Source organism: Daucus carota, chromosome 5 (assembly GCF_001625215.2).
Source record: "Daucus carota subsp. sativus chromosome 5, DH1 v3.0, whole genome shotgun sequence".
Lineage (NCBI taxonomy): Eukaryota > Viridiplantae > Streptophyta > Magnoliopsida > Apiales > Apiaceae > Daucus > Daucus carota.
The window spans coordinates 4,963,650-4,986,813 of record NC_030385.2 but is presented as its reverse complement, the minus strand read 5'-3'; the positions used below and the strand labels follow the sequence as shown (position 1 = coordinate 4,986,813).

At 36.4% G+C, this 23,164-nt stretch overlaps 1 protein-coding gene across 1 annotated transcript; it reads left to right on the top strand.

Moving 5' to 3' along the window:
* Positions 1-9,602, top strand: LOC108222598 (uncharacterized). Its single transcript, XM_017396494.2, has 4 exons — positions 1-145; positions 7,575-7,681; positions 8,350-8,515; positions 8,804-9,602. The coding sequence occupies exons 2-4, from the start codon at positions 7,578-7,580 to the stop codon at positions 9,467-9,469; spliced, it is 936 nt and encodes a 311-aa protein (XP_017251983.1). The 5' UTR covers positions 1-145; positions 7,575-7,577; the 3' UTR covers positions 9,470-9,602.
* Positions 9,603-23,164: the final 13,562 nt, after the last annotated feature.

Sequence of the window (23,164 nt, the reverse complement as noted above, 5' to 3'; positions counted from 1 at the left end):
AGCCCATCTCATTTCAAATGTCATAAATATTTAGGTCATCTTTTTCTACTAGTTGCCCCTTTCTCTTCGTGCACAAACAGACGTATATCTATACATATCATTCGCTCCACAAAGCGATAAACAAGGTAACAGAGCGAAAAACAAGGTAAGAATATCTCCATTTCTCTCAAATTCTACAAAGATCTTTCACTGCACATATAATTTGCGTATCTCTATTTTCTGTCTAGTGTTAATATATGCTTAAAGCCGTTTCAATTTTTAAATTTAGTAATTAGGACATCTGAATTGAAGACTTAAGTTGATTTGCTATTATCGATCCCTAACATTCTTGTGTATGTAATTTCGTTTGCTATTAAACTAAGTTTTGTTATTGATTGAATATATCAATTGTTTTTATATAGATGGTAGTGATACTAATTACTATCTATTGGTAGTTACATATAGACCTTAATCTATCACCCAAAAATATAATCTCTATTGAAGTGAATGTACGAGAGAAGTGGAAATGTTCAAAAGTTGTTATTTAACAATACACATAATGTGATTAGATTGTCGAAGGGGGTTGAATACAATCTAAATTTTTCAGCTTCTTCGAACTTAAATTGTATCTGAAATGTGAGAACAATAAAATTTCTAGTAATGAAATGAATAAAACACAAGGATTTTCAAAATTTTAGGTGGGATTGTCTTTTCCACATAAGGGTTTTATTTGAAGAACCTTTCCAAGTAAAATTATTTTGCTGCTTACAAAGATGAAGAGCTAACATTTACAATATTTCTGTTTTTTCATACTAGGTTGCTCTCCAGTATTCTCAGATAGATAGATTCCAAGAATTACATTGCTTGAATATATATTTAAGTGTATAGCTATTTTCTATTTTATTCTACAGTAGCTGTTGTCCTACACCCTTTCTTGCTTCCATTTTTTAAGGAAATACTTGTCTTCTATGAAAGAGTGGCGTGCTTAAATATTTCTCTGTTGCTTTGCTAGAAATTGTAGGCTTCGGGTTCTTCAATGTATGACTAAGCCTTTTTATAGCTTAGTTTCCAAAGTTTTTCCCTATTCAAACCATATGACCACTGTCCTTTCAATGTGCTGTTGCTATCAACTAACAAGCTCTAAATTAGCAGTTGATGAATTCTTGAAATTATCAGTTGACAATTCAATCTTTTTTTAGCCGTCGATGAATTGAGTAGTAGTTGATCAGCAGATTATTCTTCATTTGCTGATTCTCTGATTAGCCATTAATCATCACTTCACTTGTGCAGTTTATATGACTTAGAATATTTACAATTTGACATCCTAACTAAACATCCGTTGATAGTTCAAGTTAAATCCATCAACTGCTAAAATTGAAAAGAATTTGTTTTGTTACAATACCTCATCATCCGTTGATGGGTTGTCAGATCAATGGATACTAAAAGATGTATGCCATCTATTGCTCAGCTACAATATAAATTCAAGTAAAATTACACTAAGTGTTTTGACTTATCATCAAGATTGACATATTCGTAACAAAAGTAATGTTGAAGATATTGAGTTGATTATATTAGTTGCACGTTTTATTGTGTTATATGTGGTAACACCATATAATCATATGTGTGTTCGAACTAGAGTTATACGGATGAATATTCAAAAGAATGATATTATATCCGAAGAGCCACTATGTCTTGGCCTATGTCATTTTCAGAAGTTTTGTTATCTTTTGCGATGTGGAGGGTCGATGAGTACTAGGAATGTGAAAGTGAAATAAAGTATCTTCATACTCTTGCTTGAGTATGATTTGAAAAATAGAAGTATGTAGTGTTTTTTTCACATTATTATGAGCCTTTGAGCCATCAGTTTATGTAGTACTTGACTTCATACTTAAGTTTGAGAAGTAATATCCTAAGAAAGTGGACAATACCACTAAATTATGGATCATAGTAAATTGAAGTGGTTTAAGATAATACAGTGTTGCCTGAATAAGAATCAACTGTTGAAGGGAGTTGAATACAGTTGAGTATAACTTTTCAACTTAAGAACAAATAATGAACTTAGATATGTAACTTCTGAAATTAACTTCTATTGATCACAAATAAAACTATTACAAAACTCTCTCAATAAAAATAATCGTTCTTGAGAGCTGCTTGGTTATCACAATACTCGAGTAAAAACCTTGTTATTACGCAAACCTAATACTATGTTTGTATAGCACACAACTACCCTATCAATTACAAGATATGTTCTAGCTGATTTCTATCTGTTTCCGTACATATCCTAACTGATAGTTACGATCCTATAAATTAACAAAACAAATTAATCCATGCATTGGCTTCTGTCTGCAGAATATATCTTTTCGATAAACCTGATACGCATTAGTTACTAATCACATCAGTTACTGACCAGCTCGCCATACTGATCTCCGTATGCTGATAACTTTACTAGATACTAATCAGTTCTGCTACGAAATCCCCTTACCATTATTAAATCATTATTTGTAAGAATCTCAACCAATTTAATTATACTTTACACAATAGAGTATACATTCCTTGATTCAATGATGTCAAAAACCTTCTAAACACTAGATTTATTTACCTTTTACGATCATCCTCGTCTGCTTTTTTGATAGCTTCAAAACAAGGACTCTTACTCAGAAACTTATCAAGCTTTTCATTTCTCTTGTTTTCCAGAAGCTTGGTTAATTGTTCTCTTAACAATTTTTGTTCCTCTACATCATCATCAATCTGATATAGAGCTGCTCTTATATTCCTCCCAAGACTCATGTAGATTCTGTCTTCTTCACGACCTTTGTAAACAATCATTAAAACTCCAGCATTGAGTACCAAACCTTTAATTCCTTGAAATTCAGAGATCTTAGCAGACTTCTTCTTCATTTGAATTTCTTTGCCATGAGCATCAATATATGCATGAATGTAATCACCAGAATAAGAGCTTTATCCATCCATTATCCCTTTCCTAATGTTTGAGAGAATTATGCTTGACCCTGTCACTTTGTTAGTAACCTTGAGATGATAGTGAATAAATTTCAATTCCTTTGTAGTTTTAATCTGCAAATCCTCCATGAATAGAACTTTAGTAGTACCATTATTAAGAAAATAAATCATTTTTTGCTTCTTCTCAACTCCATCTTAAGTGTCATTAAACAACTTCTACAAATACAACTCTGTTAAGGTGATATGAAGTTAAAACTTCATCAGGCTGTGCGGTTAGAGGACATGGATCTATGAAGGCCAATTTTTCAAATCCTCCTAACTTGAGCTTTTCTTTCGAACCAAATACTCCTTCAGATTGTAAGGAAGTAATATTGCCTGCTATTACAAAGCCATGTTATAGACTTAGATTCAAGTCTATAAGATCAGGATCAACACTATGATCAACATTCGGGGCACTAAAAACAGGAACAAAATTAGGATGATCATGAACTTTATTCTTCTACTTTTGAGCAACTGAATTCTGAAAATCTGTCACAACATAAAGAACGAAGTTTCACTAAATTTCTCTATTCTTTTTAAGTGATCTCATCACCTCTCACAGAAAGTCTTAGAAATATAACTCTAAAGAGTAATAACTATCATAGTTAAAGAATGAGAAGATTTAAACAGAGCTACCTATCCTTCTGCCAGTACTGGAGACTACCTCTTAAAAGTATTTTTAACACTAAATGTTTTTCACACATCTCACAAGAAAGGCACAGACTCACAACAGCAGATCTATCACATTTTCTTCTTCAGAATGAATGGCTTCTTGAGCAGAGTCAGAAATGCGAAAAGCTGTAGACATAGTTGTGGCAGGTGTTTACTGCTTGTCAAAAACTGATGTTGAGGGAGAAACTACAACAGTATTTGGGCATTCATCAGAAGACAACCTTTGAGGCTTAAGTGGAGCTGAGAACTGTGCTGCAGATTGTCTCCTCTTTCTAAGTGCAGACAGTTTTGCTAGAGACTTTCCAGTCGCTTTGGAGATAATAGATGACAAGGTGGCATTGTCATCATCATCATTAGAGACAGTAATAGGATGAGTGGAATAAATTTTTGCAGTCCTGCCTTATGAATTCTGGCCTGAAGTGGTGTCTGGAAAGACCTTTGATCCTGATACAAGATGGGTATCAGATCTAGATGCCTTTGTAGATTTTACAACTGATGACTTTTGAGAGACATCAGTGGATTGTTTGGTGGCTTGTTTAGGTGGGATGCTTGGGTTAGACATTGGAGATGTTGAGTCCAATGTCTTGGCACCAGGATTTTACGGAAAAGCACCACAGGTAGCTAAACCATATTGATTAGGCAATCTTGTCTGTAAAAGATGCCTAACCATGTCGGGAATGTCACACTGGCTTTTGAAACTAGTTTTCCTGTCGCCATTCATTAGGGCATTAATGCCCGTATCAGCAATTTTATAGATTGGCAGTAATTCATCATTGTCAAAGAGAGAATTTGGACAAAAATGATTGAAGATCAGTTTCAAAAAGCGTATGTAACAAATAAAACCCGTTTTGTCCTCCTTTCGAACTGCGAGGAGCTCAAGCAAAAAGGTACAATGATCAAAAAGAGTGTTATGGATAAGAGAGTATCCAATTTGTAGAGATCCTGATGGTAAAGCATCAAAGTTGGAAACTTTGTTTAGGAGGCAGCGACTAATGTTGTCAAAGAAGAAATTCCACTCCTTCTTTCCAAGCGATCTTTGCAATGAGCCAATCTTGGTAGCATCACTAGCATAACCTAGTGTTTTCAAGAAATCTAGGAGTTCGTCATTGGTTAGTTTAGTTGGAGTAATTGTACCATGTTTGGGAAGATGAAGAGCCTTCTTCATGATTTCAGCAGTGACGACATATTTGATGTTGTTGAATTCAAAAGAGAAAAAGGGTTTGTTGTTTTCATCAGTATGAAAGACTGCTATGTCCCAAACCTGCATGACTGAGTAAAAAGTTACCCTCTTGGTTTTGTCCAAGGGGGCACAAAAGTTGTCCTAAATCTCCTTGGCTGTTTTGCGTCTATAACTCTATTAGACATTATGGAGTCTAAACTGTTATAGAGAATAGTTCTGACCTTGGCATCCTTGAGAAATTTAGTCTTTTCCTCAGGCGTCATCTCAGTTTTCGTCTTCTTGACATAGTGTTTAGGTACACCATCAACTTGTGGAACCAGTTTCTTGAGAACGCAGGGACCATCAAAAATTATGTCAAGGTAGTCAGAATCTGATGCTTTTAGATACATCATGATTTTGACTTTCCACGTAGGATATTCAGATTTCTTCAGTATGGGTATGTTTAGGCTTTCATATTTGTTCGTTGACATGTTTTCGATCTTTACTGATAAGAGTTTGTCAGCCTACTCTGATATCACTTGTTGCCCGAATAAGAATCAACTGTAGAAGAGGGTTTAATACAATTGAGTATAACTTTTCGACTTAGGAACAAATAATGAACACAAATATGTAACTTCTTAAATCAACTTCTGTTGATCACAAATAACGTCATTACAAAATTCTCTCAAGAAATACAATCTTTCTTGAGAGCTTCTAGGTTATCATGATATTCGAGTAAAAACCTTGCTATTACGCAAACCTAATACTGTGCTTATATAGCACACAACTACCCTATCAATTACAAGATGTGTTTTATCTAATTTCTATCAGTTTCCATAGATATCCTAACTGATAGTTACGATCCTGTAAATCAGTAAAACAAATCAATCCATGTGCTGGCTTCTGTCTGTCGAATATATCTTTTTCGTAAACCTGATACGCATCGGTTACTGATCGCATCAATTACTGATCACGTCAGTTACTAACCAGCTTGTCATACTGATCTCCGCATGATCTCCGCATCCTGATAACTTTACTAGATACTGATAAGTTCTGCTATGAAATTTTGACCATCATTGAATTATTATTTATAACATACACAATTATGTGATTTTTATGTTGAACTCTATAATTATCTTATGACTTTTGAGGTTATTATCAATTAAATAAAGTATATGTGTACGGTTTTGTGTAAGCATTTAATAGGACACATCAAAATGATAGTCTATATCATGTGTGATCCAAATTATCATTTAATATGAGGCCGGATTACAAGGATCCGCATGGGGTCTTGTGTTTGTCATGGTGGTCTTCTGATACCTAATGTTTCAGATTTTAGAAGTACGTTAAAGTAAGAGTTATGCATTACCTATTCCTCCCTCCGTCGTCTCAATTCTTAACACTGGGGGACAGGAACGTGTCACATATTTTAATGCGTCTAGAAAATATAGTTTTCTTTTTTTAATAATTTTGTTTTTTTGAATAAAAATTTAGACGCATTAAAGTGCGTGTCAAGCAGTGAAAAAAATGTTAAGAAATGAGAAGGACAGAGGGAGTGTTCTATATTGACTAGTCAATTTTTGATATTCAAGAAATATAATTCTAAATTTTATGTGGTGCGGACTAATAATGATGAATATTTTTTTAGCTACTTTATAAAGGTACTTGTCATAATTTGAGTTTGTGGCGAGGGAACTCTTTATCAAATTACAAGGTTTTTTTTTTCTTTTCAATGTTAAGACACTAATTTGCTCGAAATAGTATCTAGAAGGCATTTGGTTTTTTTTTTAATATGCATTGTAGTAACTCAGAGATGCTAGTTTCTTTCTAGAAAAAGATTTGAATAATTAGCATTAATGTTTTTTTTATGGCTTAATGACCTTTTAGCCTTCGAAGTATTGGTGGAAGTTCCGATGCGGCCTCGAAGTTTAAAAACGTACATTTCAACCCTCGAAGTATCTTTGTCGTACCTTTTAGCCCTTTTTAAAACTACCGGTATAAATCGGGGGATAAACTTGACAATTCATATTCGGGGTAAAGTTTGGGCATACCTTTTAACCCTTAAAGTATACATCTCGTTCCTTTTAACCCCTGAAGAATACATTAAAATACATTAGATGTTCCCTTTAACCCTTAATATTTAATGCCCCCTTTAACCCTCACGTGTGAAATGTCAACTTTGTCCACCTCGTTATATACTGGTATACGCCATAAGGACTAAACGGTACGACAAAAATACTTTGAGGGTCGAAAGGTACGTTTTTAAACTTCGAGGCCGCATCGGAACTTCCACCCAAAGTTCAAGGGCTAAAAGGTCATTAAGCCCTTTTTTATCCATTATAATCTTTGTGAAGAAGATAAACAATTTTTATGGAACAAGTAGAACAAGACCAGTCCATAGATTGACGCAGAAGATGATAATTTTTTTATTTTTTTTCAATATTGATCAACTGACAAGTGCAATGAGTTTAGAGGTGGTCTTGCAGCTCTTGCCAAAACAATGCACCTAAAATATATAGTGCACATGGTGGATTAATATAAATTCAAAATTTTAAATTTCATCATTTAAAATATTAATGTATAAACCAATTTAGTGTAGGCTAGTTCCCTGGTCCAAGACCGAAAGGGTGTGAAAACTCAAAAGTTTCAATCAATGGCACCGATATGTTTGGATATGTTTGTACTTATATATCACTTAGTGGGCGACTGAAATTCAGTTTTTAAGTATTGTAAAACATAATTTGTATTCTCAACTTGAAATACGCAGACAATGGCGACAATCACAGACTTACCTTGTGAGCTTGTGTATTATATCATATTTCTGCTGGTGCAGTCCTCAGGTGGAGCAGCAGATTTCGCCAGAATCATCTCTGTGTAAGACCTTACCGTCTAATTTATTAAGTTGTAAGGAAAGTTAAAAAATTATATTGTTTGCAATGTCACAAGCTGTCATTTAATGTTAAGTATACACCTTCTCATGAATGAACCCCAATAGTTTGTTACAAATTTATAAAGGTCAAATTGTAGGTTACAAGTTTAAATTACATGCATTAAACTATTAATGTTTTAATTACAACTTTTTTCTTAAATAATTTTTTTGTATAATTATCGATTTGTTGAACTTTTTAATATATAATAAGTTTTAATTGTAAGTTTAAACATATGTAATTTTGAACTCCCCATCGTTTTAATTGTACTTGACAAGGTTTGAACTCTACATCAATGAAATAAATTATAAATTTTGATATGTTTGGGGAGAATTCAACTCTCGTCCCTTAATACTTTAATACGAAAGGTGGACCCCCTGCATATACAAAAAGCTCCACTGATCAAAATAAACGAAATAAATCAAATCTAACGTTTAGCATGTGTTGATGGGCACATTTAATACTTATTTTAAGTATACATTATTGATACATAAATATATAGGAATGTCCGCAGAGTAGTTTTTGGTTTTTTGTAGCTAGTAAAAAGGAAAGATCTTATACATATTTTACATACACGGGGTCTCTAAAATGTCTCTGTCAATCTTTTGGTTGCAGTTGTAGAGATTTTCATTTGTATGTAGATGATGTATCCATTTTAAGGGTTGCCAATTTTAATATGAAGATGGAATCTGTGAACTTTTACAATTTCCTAAATGTCAAAGGCCTACTCGTTAAATGTTCTGAAGCGGGTAATGCAGCTGCTCAGCATGTGCTAGGCAAGGTATCATTTTATTAGTTTTTGTTCATTCGCCATTCCTAATAATCTGCTTTCGAAATGTGTTTTATTTGATGTTTTTCTTCGAAAAATATTACTCCCTCCGTCCTTTTTTAATTGTCATATTTGGTTATGTGCCCGTCAAATTGACCAAAATTTGATTGGAATATAAAAAAAATATGTCAGCGTAAATAATTTATAATCTACTTTAAGATGTGACAACTAAAAAGAGACGGAGGGAGTAAAAAAACAACCGGCCTATTGAGGAGCATAACATTTGTTCCGGCTACGCAGGTGATATTGCTGAGCTCTACTCATTTGTTACTTAGTGAAGGGAAAAGAAAAGTTTCTGGTGTCATTGATCCTTGTGATCGTTTAAAGCTTAACCGTTTGATTCGAGACATAAATGTTCCCGCTCAGAACAGTAAAGTTAGTTCTTTTATGTCCTATTTTTCACCTCTACAAGTACGCACCATTGACTCACCCACAAGATTGGTTCACCACCAACTTGTGAAGCTGTTCCTGATTAATGGCAACCATGACGACTTCATTGAAATGGGTATATTCTTAAGGCTTTGTATACGGTACTTGATGAGTGATCCTAGAGAAAATTCCGCCCTCATCTTCTACATCACGAAAGTGGTTAGCCGTGCTTGTTATAATGGATATCTGGCGAAGGTTAATGAATCATTTAGTGACTGCTTGAGGTGGGTTAGAGAATTCTTGGAAGTGCACTCTGATAGACGTCTTTACAAGGTTTCTGGGAAGTATAGCTGTCTTCGACATCTAGTCATGCGGAAATGTCTTATGGCTGGCCTGGATTTACCAGAGGCATTGAGTGATGTAAATTTTGTGGATGCACTGAGACAAGAAGTGAGCGACCAACTTGGTCAATCATACATTGGTTTAAGTAATCTTCGAGCTGTGGCACTTGATCGTTTTAAGGACCAGTTTGAATAAGTTTATACATGCAAGAATTGTAAACTTTTAAGGGGTGTTAAGACTCCAGATTATTATTGAGAGACTGGTTTTATGTTTTGCATTGTAGTCAGACCAGACATATAAAATAAACATGTGCAAACTCTTTTGTGCTTTAAAAATTGCTTTGTATTTGCAGTTTAGTCTATTTTCGATCATTTTTTTTACCTGGATGGACAGAATATAAAAACATTGCTACGCCGTCTGCCGGTCGGTTTCTTTTTGAGCCTTGCATCTGCAATTCTGCATAGTGCCAAGCAGTTTGTTACCAAGTAAATTATAGAAAATTTACTCAAAAAAAAAAGAGTAAATTATAGAAAATCTTAAAAAACAATTATAGAAAACTTTAAATTAAGCTCATCAGTGATGCTTCAAATTTCTAATCATGGGTTTTTTCAAATATATTTGACATAAAATATTGATTAAAATTTGATGAGAAAAATGTTTGTCGTATTTAGGGGAGTTATATGAGTAGTAATTATGTATTTGTATTTACTTCGCTATAAAATTGAATTATAAAATTATAGAAAAGCTAAATTAATTTTAGAGTTTTAAGTTTTGATCAGTGTTCTAAAAGTCGGCGATTAATCGGGATTAAGCCGATTAATCGCTGTTCGGTCGGCCACCGTCTCGATTAATCGTTAATCGGTGAAAAAATCGTTTTTTCTTAAAATTGGTCTTTGTCAAAGACGGGATCTATCGGTCAAAAGACGGGACTAATCGGAAAAAGTCGGTCAAAAATCGGTGAATTTTAAAAAAATTAAAATAAAAAGTAATTTTTTTTAAAATTTAAAATTTAATTTCTAATAAAATAAAAGGCATGAAAATGACGAATAACAGAATTTAAAGTTGTTTTTATTACCTTACACTTTTTCAATATTAGCCCCTGACTCTAATTACAAAAATCTGCAATATTTTCCTTCGCAGATTCAATCAAATTCAAGTTTATATATGAGATAACTAGACTTGTATATGTATATAAAAGCATGTTTTATGTTATAAAAAATCATTAATCTTTTGATTTTATAAGACTATAAATTTATAGTATATATAATTATATTAATATATATAATTTTAAAAATAATATTAAATTGATTACGATTAATGATCCAATTAATCACTCCGATTAATCCCCGATCATCCGATTAATCTCCGGACGGTGCCTTCACCGACTAAGTCCAATTCCCATTTTTTACAACATTGGTTTTGATACTTAAATAAAATGTTAAATATTTTTTAAATAAAAATATGAAATTTTAATTTATTATAAACATTAAAATATTTAGATATATAGAAATTAAAATATTAAAATTGATATTAAAAATTTTATATTATATTTCAATATATTAAATGTATAACATTTTGCTTGACCAAAATTTAGTATATGTATATATATATATATATATATATATATATATATATATATATATATATTACATGATATATGGAAAAAAAAACAAAAATGGCTCAGCTCTTTAGTATATATGGCTGACTAGACCTGACAATTTGATACACGAACATGAAACGAAAAATTTGGATTTGATTTTCAATATTTAGTACATAAATATGAAAATACATGTCGGGTAGGGGTGTTCATCAAACCGCCCACACCGCTCCGCACCACACCGCAAAATGCGGTTTTTCTTTTTCGTGGTGCGGTTGCGGGTTGAAATTTTAACAAACCGCGCGGTGTGGTGCGGGTTGCGATTTGACATTATACAAGCGCGGTTCAAACCGCACCGCTATTTTCTAATATATAAAAATATATCACATATAATCACAATTATTTATATTATATAGATAGATTATTTATTATGATGTTATTTCTTATGTTTGTATATATATATATATATATATATATATATATATATATATATATATATATATGTTCAAGTTACTCAACTTAATTTTAAAAATTTTACAATACAAATTAAGGTTAGTTTTTAAACGACAAATTAAATATTATAATTATATAAGTTGAGTTCTAAAGTACAGTTAAAAAACTCTACTTTTCTTTTTCTCTCTTCTCTCGAGCCGTCTCCCTCTTTTCATCCCCTACGGGGCTTCCATCGGTTTTCCGGTGGAAAGCCCCAGATCTTTTTGTTTGATTGTTAATTCTTTGATTGTTCTTGTTTTTTCATTGATTTTCTTAATAAATCTCCATTTTCGGGGAAAGTTTTCTTAGATCTATATCACCGAAACTTTCGATTTTCGTTCTTATTCACTTCCAAAGGGCCTTTGGATGTGTGAGTGGATCGATTATCTCTACGCGTCGTGGTGCAGATCTAATTGTTTTAGTTTGTAGTTGGATTTTCTCTAATTTGTTTTGATTATAGTTTAATTTCTCTCCCTGGTGAGAGTGTGTGATTTTTCTCTCCTTCTTTTGTGAGAGTTGGTTTGGATTCATCGATAAAAGCCTTCGGGAATTACATTTGTGGTTGATAGCTCAAACGGAGTATTTGGAAAAGATGGTGAACACAGAGCAAGGATCTATATATGTACCATCGTCAATTTTTACATCGCTTATTTGTCTCATCTTGGGTATGAAGACAAGCATGTTATTTTTTTCTATGTTTGTTCGACTCGATCATTCTTGTAGATGCCGTATGGCTATTATTTATTGAATTATTTCCCTTTCTTCGAAAAAAAATAATATTATAATTATATTTATTTCATATAAAATAATTTGTTAGTGTTGAAATCTTTTTCATCTTCATCATTATTATAATCATATGAGTATCGTAACTTTAAATTTGTATATGTGTGTGTGTAAAAAATATTTTTAAATACATAGAGTTTGAAATTATATTTATATTGTCATTCAAAAGTATAAATTTTTTGAATTTATAAACCACGCAAACCACATAAACCGCACCACACCGCACCACAATTATGCGGTGTGGTTTACGCGGTTTTTATATTACGCGGTGCGGTTGCGGTTTACGAATTTTCCCAAAAGGCATGCGAGGGTTGGTTTGCGGTTTTAAGAAAAAACCGCACCGCCCGCACCGCGAATACCCCTAATGTCGGGTTCGGCTTTATTTTACATACACGAAAGTACACAAATGTACACGATATAAATATATAATTTTTAAAAATAAGTATATATTTATGTAAAACTATATATATTTCTATATTATATATATATATATATATATATATATATATATATACAAATTTGTACACAATTATATACAAATATAAAAATTTAATATATATTTAACTAAACAAGGATAAAATCAAACATGATAATTTAGTACACGACACAATTGACACATGTCAAAATTGATGTCAGTAGTCTCGTGGATTGTCCATTGGCTCTAGTATAAGTAAAATACAAAATAGATTTTGGAGTGACTGTAATATATCATTCTTGCAACACTTTGGTCAAATCTTATGCTAGTTAATGTATTTTGTTTAAGAGACAAGAATGCAGCGTTTGATTTACTCACTGTTATGGCGTAATATTTCTTATATTGATATGTTTATGCTAATCACTAATTACTGCAAATCACAATCTCATCCAAATTAAACACAGAGCAAGCTAAAGATGAAACTATATGCCATCAAAGTCAATCAAAATAACTAACCTAATTCCTAAAAATCACCAAAAATGTAGACAAATGAATAATTACTACAAATCCGTATGAATCATAAACACTACAAATCATTATACATCAGTAATAACTATAAATTACAAGCACTAATGACTAATTAATACTAGATCACCACAAAGTGACATGATATCATTAATACTAAACACTAATTACTACTAAATCACTATATTTTAGAGGCAATAATCACTACAAATCAGATGTACTAATCACTAATTACAACTAAATCAACACAGAGTGCCTTCAGATTACTAACACTAATCACTAAGCACCACAAAGCGACGTTAGAAGCACTAATCACTAAATATAGGCTTATAATCATAAAATTTATCATATAAATTTGTAAATTGACATGCAAATTAGGAGAAAAACATTTTAATAGCACAAATTTATCAAAATAAAAATGAAAAATTATATAACCCTAACTAACATACCTCATCTAGTCCTAGCCATAATATTTTGTTTTCACAGTGTTATATACATAACTAGTTGCTATTATGAGAAGATGTAAACATAATTTGTTAGTTTTTAATAAGATTTATCATTGAAACCCTAGAAAAATAGACTCGAACTAACATGCATTCAGAAGATGACAATATTATAACTAACAAATGAGAATCAGAAGGTAGTACGGTACCTTTTTGAAGAATTTTGAAGTAATCTCCTTTCGGTTGAGTAGGATGCTGATCTCCGTTGCGAATTTCCTGATTTGTTTTGCACAATTTGTATAAAAGGGAGGAGTTTAACTTGTAATAATTGCAGAAATGGCAAGAAATCAGAGAACAGAAGCAAATTAATAGAGTTAGTGATTATATGTACCTTGTGTTCGTGAGAGATGAATAGTCTGATCAGAAAGTGCATTGTGTAACTCTTTTGTATGTACATGAATGTACAAGTTTTAATTGCTTTTATTTTTTAAACTAACGACTTTGTATACTGGGCCTGTACAGATCTAGTCCAATCAATAATTTTTCTGGGTTGGGTCATGGTTTGTAGTTTGTACCGTAAACTAGTTTGTACACGAATAAGTACTCCACATTATATACTTATATATAATAAGCGTAAGGGATATAATTTGGTCTCATGGTTGTATGATCCAAAAGCTTATCAACCGGTGGATCGTATATTGAACAAATAAGCACCGTTAGATTAGAACAATTAAAATTAATTTCAGTTATACAAGGCAACTGATATCTACTTGCATGTTTATAATTCCTTTTCTGAAACCAAAACAAATTCTGTTTTTGACGTGTTTATGATTTTTTTTAATCCAAAATTAATATTTGCTACGAGTTTTATTTGTAAAATCATATAAATCGCACCGTCGCAAAATTATTGTTATCTAATATATTTTAAAATTAATAACTCGGATTTATGTGAGGAACGAATACAAAAACTTTTTCTTAATCCAAAAAAAAATTCTACCTTCTTATTGCATGTGTATGATTCCTTTTCTTAATTCAACACAAATTATGTTTATCAATTTTAATCTAGAACCATATAAATTTTTAGAAAGATATTTAAATCACATTATAATAATTCTAATATAAAACACATTTATAAATATAATCTAAGAGAAGTTAGCGTCACATATTCTACTCAAAATATATTAAATTGTTTTAGAAAGAATTTAATACTTCGGCATGATACATATGATAAAAGGAATGGCTTGATTATAATAGTTTATTTGAAGCCGATAAAGGTTGTTGGTGATGATTAAAATAATTGGATACTTATTTTATGACGAGATGGCCCGATCAATAAAGGCCAAATATCAACTAGATCTGTAAAGATCTGGCCTTGGCCCAATAAAAGCCCGAACCTCACATATGGATCGCAAATTAGGTCAGAGGCCCGAGTAAGAGCCCAGTTACGAATACGAGTTCTACAATACTTCTGATTCTAGCAGATAAATATTCAAGAGTTCGGCTAAACATTGACAATGCAAACATAAGACTCATATCTTATCTCTTGCTCCAAAGCGTACTTCGATAAGAAGTCTGATACGTGGAATCGCACTTCCATCCGACTTCTAACTCCGAAATGTCTATATAAAGGGCTCTACCCCTCCAAACTAGAACTACGTTTTGGACTTGATTCTTCTCCAAGCAGAAGATACGTAGGCATCTCGCATTGAAATCAATCTAAAGCACGAATCGCTCACACCCTCGTTTTTCGTTCCACAACATTTGGCACCGTCTGTGGGAAGAAGACGACAACCATGACGAACTCATCCAGACTACGCTCCGAAGTACATGTTACAAACAACCAAACGACCACCGGAGTCCCAACCGGGACGGTCCCCATCACCGCCACCATCCCACTCGGTACTACTGTTGCTCAAATGACCACTCCCCTAATTTTTGGCACGATGCCCCCAATTACTCGGGTGATTGCAACTGTTACCGACACCGGCACCCATTACTCAACTGTCACGACCACTACTCGTGGAGGCACGGGTAATAATGACGTACAGTGACTGATTACGACTCCTCTGACTCGGAGCATGAACATGATACCCCTACTCGAAGGAGAAGAGATACCGACCATACCCGAGGCCACTGACGCCGCTCCAGACAAGACAATAATGAGTCCCGGGGACCTGTAAACCAAATTTATGAGGAGCAAATCCGAGCCTTCGAGGAAGAAATTGCACAGATGAAGAGAGATATGGCTAGGCAGCCACCTCCTGAGCCAAAGGATGAGAATCCTCGTCGAACAAGTATGAATCAAATTCACTTATTGCCGGGAGGCGATCCCGACAACCTCGTCCCACCGTTTACAGAAGAAATCTTGGGTGCAAGGATCTCCAGAAAATTCAAGCTCCCAACCATTAAGGCCTATGATGGCACGGGTGACCCCGCTAATCACGTCCGAACGTTTATGAACGCTCTGTTGCTCCATCCAGTCACGGAGGCGATCAAATATCGAGCTTTTCCTCAGACCTTGAGCGGGATGGCGCAACACTGGTATAGTCGCTTACCCCCAAACTCTATTTCTTGCTTTGCTGATTCGAGCAGGGCCTTCATTGGACAATTTGTTGGAAGCAAAACCCATGCCAAAAGCTCTGCTTCGCTGATGAATTCACACCAGGGTAAAAATGAATCTCTTCGAGAGTGCATGAATTGTTTCACCAAAGAGGCCTTCAAGGTCCTGGATCTAGATCAGAAGGTTACTATGATTGCGCTCCAACAAGGTACTACAGATGAGAACTTCCGTCGGCCTTTAGCCAAGAGGGCCCCTGATAATATGAATGATTTACAAGAGAGAGCCAAGAAGCATATTAAGGCGGAGGAAAGCTTGAGAAAATCCCAGAACAATCAGGGGCCGAACATCAATTCCAAGAAACGTGGAAGTGACACGGAGTATAACGCTGAAAATAAGTATTCAAAGAAAAAAGATGGTGAAAAGTCACCTGCTAAGAAAAAACTAGGACCGAGGTTCGCTGTGTATGCTAGGCTTAATGCTCTGAGGATTCAAATTCTAATGGAGATCGAGAAGGATGAAAGTGTTAGATGGCCGAAGCCTATAAGAACCGACCCGAAGAAACGAAACAAAGATTTGCATTGTCGATTCCATAAAGACACATGACATAAGACCGATGATTGCCGGCAGTTGAAGGATGAAATTGAGTTCTTGATCCGAAAAGGCAAGTTGTCCAAGTTTGCCAGGGATGGAGATAAGAATCATCGGGACAATGACAATCGTGGAAGAGACAATGATGACAGGAGAACACAACCTCGAAGGCCTGTAATTAATGTGATGAGCATAGTTGGATAACCCCCAAAGAGGGCAAAAATTGATTACGATCTAGCATTCGACAATGTAGATCTTGAAAAGGTGAAGTTTCCTCACGATGATCATTTAGTAACTACCCCGGTGATTGTTAACTCGTCCGTGAAAAGGGTACTCGGTGATAGCGGAGCCTCGGTGGATATATTGTTCTATGATGCATACGAAAAGATGGGGTATGCTGATTCCCAACTAACACCCTCAGATATGCCTATATATGGTTTCAACAACGCGGAGACAAAGATCGAAGGTATGATCCAACTACTAGTAACAATGGGCACCGAGACTAGTCAGGCCACTTGCATGTTGAACTTTTTGGTTGTTAAAGCCTCATCAACCTATAATGCCATCCTTGGGAGGATTTGGATACACGCTTTTAAGGCAATCCCATCCACTTACCACTTGAAGATCAAGTTCCCGACTAGGAATGGAGTGGGAGAAGAAATGGGGGATCGGAAAATGGCCCGAAGTTGTTATGTGGGAGCATTGAAATTCGGAGGAGCTGGGGGGCAAGTGTTACCCATAGAGGACCTCGATGTCCGAGAAGAAGAGGAAAGAAGAGGCAAGCCTGCCGAGGATTTAATCCCCGTCCCTTTATATATTGAGGAGCCTGAGAAGGTCACTTATGTTGGAGCATTACTCCAAGAAGACTTGAAACATGAGCTTGTGAAATTCTTAAGGAACAATCGAGACATTTTCGCTTGGACAGCGGCTGGTATGCCAGGTATCGATCCCTTATTTATGACCCATAAGTTGAATGTAAACCCCGAGAGGAAACCCATTACGCAAAAGAAAAGGAACTTCGCCCTTGAAAGGCAGGAAGCCATAAAACAGGAGGTCTATAAGGTTTTGGAAGCGGGTTTTATCGAAGAAATTCAATTCCCAGAATGGTTAGCCAACCCTGTCATGGTCAAGAAAGCCAATGGGAAGTGGAGGATGTGTGTGGACTTCACTGACCTCAACGACGCTTGCCCGAAGGATTGTTTCCCTCTTCCAAGGATAGATATGCTAATAGATGCCACTGCTTGTCATGAGATGCTAAGCTTTATGGATGGCTTCAGTGGATATTATTAGATCCGGATGGACAAGTACGACGTACCCAAGGTATCATTCATTACTAACTTTGGTGTATTTTGTTATTTGGTTATGGCATTTGGACTTAAGAATGCAGGAGCCACGTACCAGCGTCTAGCAAATAAGATGTCAAGCATCTAATAGGTAAGACTATGGAAGTGTATGTAGATGATATGTTGGTGAAAAGCTTGAATAGAGCAGATCACCTTGAACATTTGAAATAGGCTTTTGAAGTCCTGAGGACACATAAGATGATGTTAAACCCAACCAAGTGCCTTTGGAGTTGGCTCCGGGAAGTTCCTGGGTCTGATGGTCTCCAAAAGTGGTATTGAGGCCAACCTCGATAAGATAAAAGCTATCCTATATATGGAACCACCCAAGAACGTAAGGGAGGTTCAGAAATTGACAAGAAGGATTGCAGCCTTGGGAAGTTTTGTATCTAAGTTAGGAGATAAGTGCTTACGTTTCTTCCAATCATTAAAGAAGGTTAAGAATTTCGAATGGACGAATGAGAGCCAGGTGGCTTCGATGAGTTGAAGAAATATATGGCAGAGACACCTCTTCTATCGAAACCTGTAGATGGTGAAGTCTTGTATGTGTACTTGGCCGTTTCCGAACAAGCACTGAGTGCTGTGTTGGTTCGAGTGGAGTTAAAATTCAGAAACCAGTGTATTATGTGAGTAAGGTTCTACACGGAGCGGAGCTCAATTACTTGGTGATCGAGAAGTTTGTTTTGGCTATGATTACAGCCTCGAGAAAGTTAAGACCTTACTTTCAGTTTCATAAGATAGAAGTCTTGACAGACCAACCACTTCTTAATGTCATACATAGCCCAAAGGCCAGTGGAAGGTTAATCAAGTGGGCAATTGAGCTTGGGGAGTTTGATATTCGATACAAGCCATGAACGGCGATTAAGGCTCAAGCTCTGGCTAACTTCCTTGTTGAATGTACCATTAGCAACTAGGAAGTCGGGGGGCAGGAGGACAAGGTAGAAGAACCTACTAAGGAAGGGAAACCTAAAAATACTGGCTACTATTATTTGACGGGGCTTCAAAAACAAAAGGTAGTGGTGTATGACTTGTGCTCCAAAGCCCTAATGGCTTTATTATGGAATATGCTATTACCCTGGACTTCCCGACCACTAACAACGAAGCTGAGTACGAAGCATTTATAGCTAGACTTGGTTTAGCTGGAACCTTAAGGGTAAAGAACTTGAAGGTCTATGGTGACTCAAAACTCGTAGTCTTCCAAATAAATGGTGAGTTTGAAGCTCGTGAAGAAACCATGTTGAAATATCTGAGGATTGTGAAGGCTCAAATGGCACTGTTCGAAGAATGTCTGGTAGAGTATGTGCCAAGGGAAGAAAACACTAAGGCTGATGCCTTATCACAATTTGCATCCTCTGATGATGAGGTATGCTCAGGAAGTGTTTATTATCAGGTTCCGAGAACCCCAAGCATCGAAGCAAAGTTAGTTGCTCCAATCGACATAGGGGCCAGATGGATGGATGAGATTAAGATGTATCTGGAAAACGGTCATCTACCGCCAAATGCCGATGAAGCATGAAAGTTACAGGTTAGGGCCCTTAAGCATGTACTCATTGAGGAAATCTTATACAAAAAGTCATTTGTGATCCCTTACTTGAGATGTTTGAGGCCGGATGAGGCTCGAGAAGCCCTTAGATAAGTTCATGAAGGTGTGTGTGGTCAACACCTCAGAGGAAGGGCATTGGCTCATAAGATGACTCGCCTTAGGTTTTGTTGGCCGGATATGCTGAAACATGCTCAAGACTATGTGAAAAAGTGTGATCGCTACCAAAGGTTTGCACCAATTGTACGACAACCACCTAAGATGTTGACGCCCATTAACACTCTGATCCCTTTTGCAATGTGGGGGATGGACATCCTTGGACCATTCCCACTCGCTAGTGCACAAAGGAAGTTCCTGTTAGTAGCAATTAACTACTTTACTAAGTGGATTGAGGCCAAGCCACTGGCCAAGATAACCACCAAGCAAGTTGCTCAGTTTGTGTGAGAGAACATTATCTGCAGGTATGGGATACCACGAGTCATGGTAACAGATAATGGGACTCAGTTCAACAATGCTGAATTTAAGAGTTATTGTGAAGATTAATCAATCAAACTACGCTTTACATCAGTTGCCCATCCCCAAGCTAATGGACAAGCTGAGGTGGCCAATATAATAATCCTCGATGGACTAAAGAAAAGAGTTGAGAAAGCTCAGGGATCATGGGCCGACGAGTTACTCCCTATACTTTGGGCATATCGAACAACTTGTAAGGTCTCGACTGGAGCAACCCCCTTCCAGTTAGCTTATGGAGCCGAGGCAGTGGTGCCACTTGAAATCACATATACTTCCTCCAGGGTCCAACAATATGAGCCAGAGGACAATGAACAAGGTATGAGACTTGCGCTTGATATGATTGATGAGATTCGTGACGAAGCGCATGCTAAGATTGTGGAAACTCAGGAGAGAGCTTCCTACTATTACAATCTTCGGGTTAAAGAACAATTTTTTCGAGAAGGAGACTTAGTACTTAGAAAAATTGAGGCTTCAGGAGTAGGTCCCAAAGGCAAGATGGCTCCAAATTGGGAGGGACCCTATGAAGTCAAGAGTGTAACGGGTCGGGGCTCATACAAGCTTCAGACCCTGGAAGGAATAGAAGTCCCTAGAAGTTGGCATGCGACGTCCAACTTAAAGATATATTATGTTTAATTATTTACTACAAGTTAGTAGAAATTAGTAGAAGCTAGTAGTTATCACCGAATGAAGGTCATACCGACCACTGCCGCTTAGTTGATTTCAAATATAGTTTATCTCTTTTACCATGATATTAATAAAAGTCCCGAGGATTCTCTAACTTGATTTTCTCGAGTTTTACTTGTTACTTATGTTTCTCTTCGAAGAAAATTTAAGGAATCCTAAGTCACGGACAAACAAGCATAAAGCTTGAAGCTAAAAATGTTAAAGAAGGGAAAAGCTCGAAAGGCATGACACATAAAAATTAACTTAAATAGTTAAGTTAAAAAGATAAATGCTTAAGCTACGAAGGCTGGAATATCTTAAGTACATAAGTTAAACCCCGAAGGGTTAAAACAAAAGTCTGAATAAATATATTACAAACTTAAGCCACGCAGGGCTGAAAGATTCTTAATCTAAGGCAAACCATCGTCGAAGACGTCGTCCCCTTCCTTGTCCTCTGTCGCCTTCTCAGGGATCTCCTCGTCTTCCTCCTCCGCGTCCTTTTTTGCCGCATCCTCGGCCACAGGAGAACGAACCCCTTCCTTGATACCCTCCTCCTGGGGATCCCAGGGGTGAGAATCCCCAAACCCTGTCTCCTCGAGGTCAACAGGCGAAGCCGGTGTCTTCCTTGGGACTAGAGGGACCAGGAACTTCTCCAAAGTAACTTCGTCAATCTTAGAGCCTAGCTCCTCGATGATGGCCTCCCAGCAGGATTTAAAAGTATCCGAGAAGGAGACGTCATATTCCACCACTAGGAGTTCTTCGTATTCCTGGGACTTTTTAAAGTCCGCGATCGCCTCCGTGCGGACTCGAACCAACTCGGCTTCCAGAGACCGGACTTTCTCCTTCTCTTCAGCCAATTCCTTCTCCATCGTGGGGAGCGTTTACAAACTTTAATAAATACAGAAAAACAGCTACGTTAGGCTCTGAATTATGCATTTTACACTGGACCATATAGCAATAAATAAACCTCCAGCCATTGGACTGGAGTTGGGTTAGACAAATGCTGGCTTCGACTAAAAGTCTACAAACAAACATGGGTGGAGGAAGCCTAAAATCCTGAATAAAAAGTTCTTTATAAATTCTAATTGCTCCGGGCTGTGGGTAACAAGCCCTATCATTTGGGCCCGGAGCAACAGCCCTGTACGGCCCATTAATCCCGGAAGCGAGAGCTATGGCGTCTACATCTTTTTGAGAATATTTGGATGGATAATTATAAGCTTCTAAATGTAATAAATTAGGAAAGGCTTCCCCGAACTCAGTAAGTAATTCTCCAAGGGAAAAGACGCTAGCATGACAAGGGATTTGTTGTTACCTCGGTTCGCGCGAGGACGAGGAGCCATGGGCTGAGAGAGCTGAGATTGCTAAGAAGATCTGGAATCTGTCATTGATATGCTTCGTTTGAAGGATTGAAACCCAGAAAAACCGATGAAAGAGATGAAGATTGATCGAGAACTGGAAAAACGCTTGAATGTCGGCCGGAAATTGGGAATTTCTTGAAGACCGCCGGAAACTTCGCCTAAAAACTCGCCGCGAAACTAGAGAAAATTGAGAGAGTTTGGGAGAATTTTTGGGCACTGAGATTTGGAAAGTTTATTGAATGAGGGAAATGAACTCCCAAGTCACTCATTATATCGAAAGTACTAACCGGTTCAATAGCCGGTAAACCCTAGGGTTACCGCTTGCAAGCGGTAAAATGGGCTTTGGGCCGGTAGCCAGGCCTTTACCAGGCGGGAAGCCCATCCAATTGAAAAACTTTAAAAGAAACCTAGCTATTCTAGAAGAATCAGGAGAATTCTGAAGAATTCTATCAAAATAAAAGGAAAAATCAACGATTATAGGCCTGACACACGTAGACCTAGGCCCACAGGTTCCAACACAGTTAATCCTGGAAGCCTTATTAGTGTAAGTGAAACATAACACCCTATGCGGGGTTACCAACGCCAAGAAAGCAAACTCTTTGTGAAGGCTTGTAAAATACCCACGCCTAGAAAGCTTGTACCTTAGGCGTGCTTTCAACATGGCCTCCTTGGCGGGCATAAGCACGCCAAGAAAGCATTAGCCTTGTTAAGGCCTATATGCACTTCACGCCTAAGAGGCATCAATTCTAAGCGGTGTTCAAATCATGTCTCCTTGGCGGGTATACGCACGCCAAGAAAGCATTAGCTTTGTCAAGGGATGATACTATACCACGCCAAGGAAGCATTATTCCTGGGCGTGGCACGAAGATTGTCTCCTTGGCGGGTCTATCGACGCCAAGTAGGCATCAGCCTTGTTAAGGTTTTAAACATACCACGCCAAGGAAGAATTCTTCCTGGGCGTGGCACCAAGAGTGTCTCCTTGGCGGGTGTACCCACGCCAAGGAAGCACTAGCTTCTGAAAGCTTATTGACCAACAACGCCTAGAAGGCAATCCTCCTAGGTGTGCCATGAAA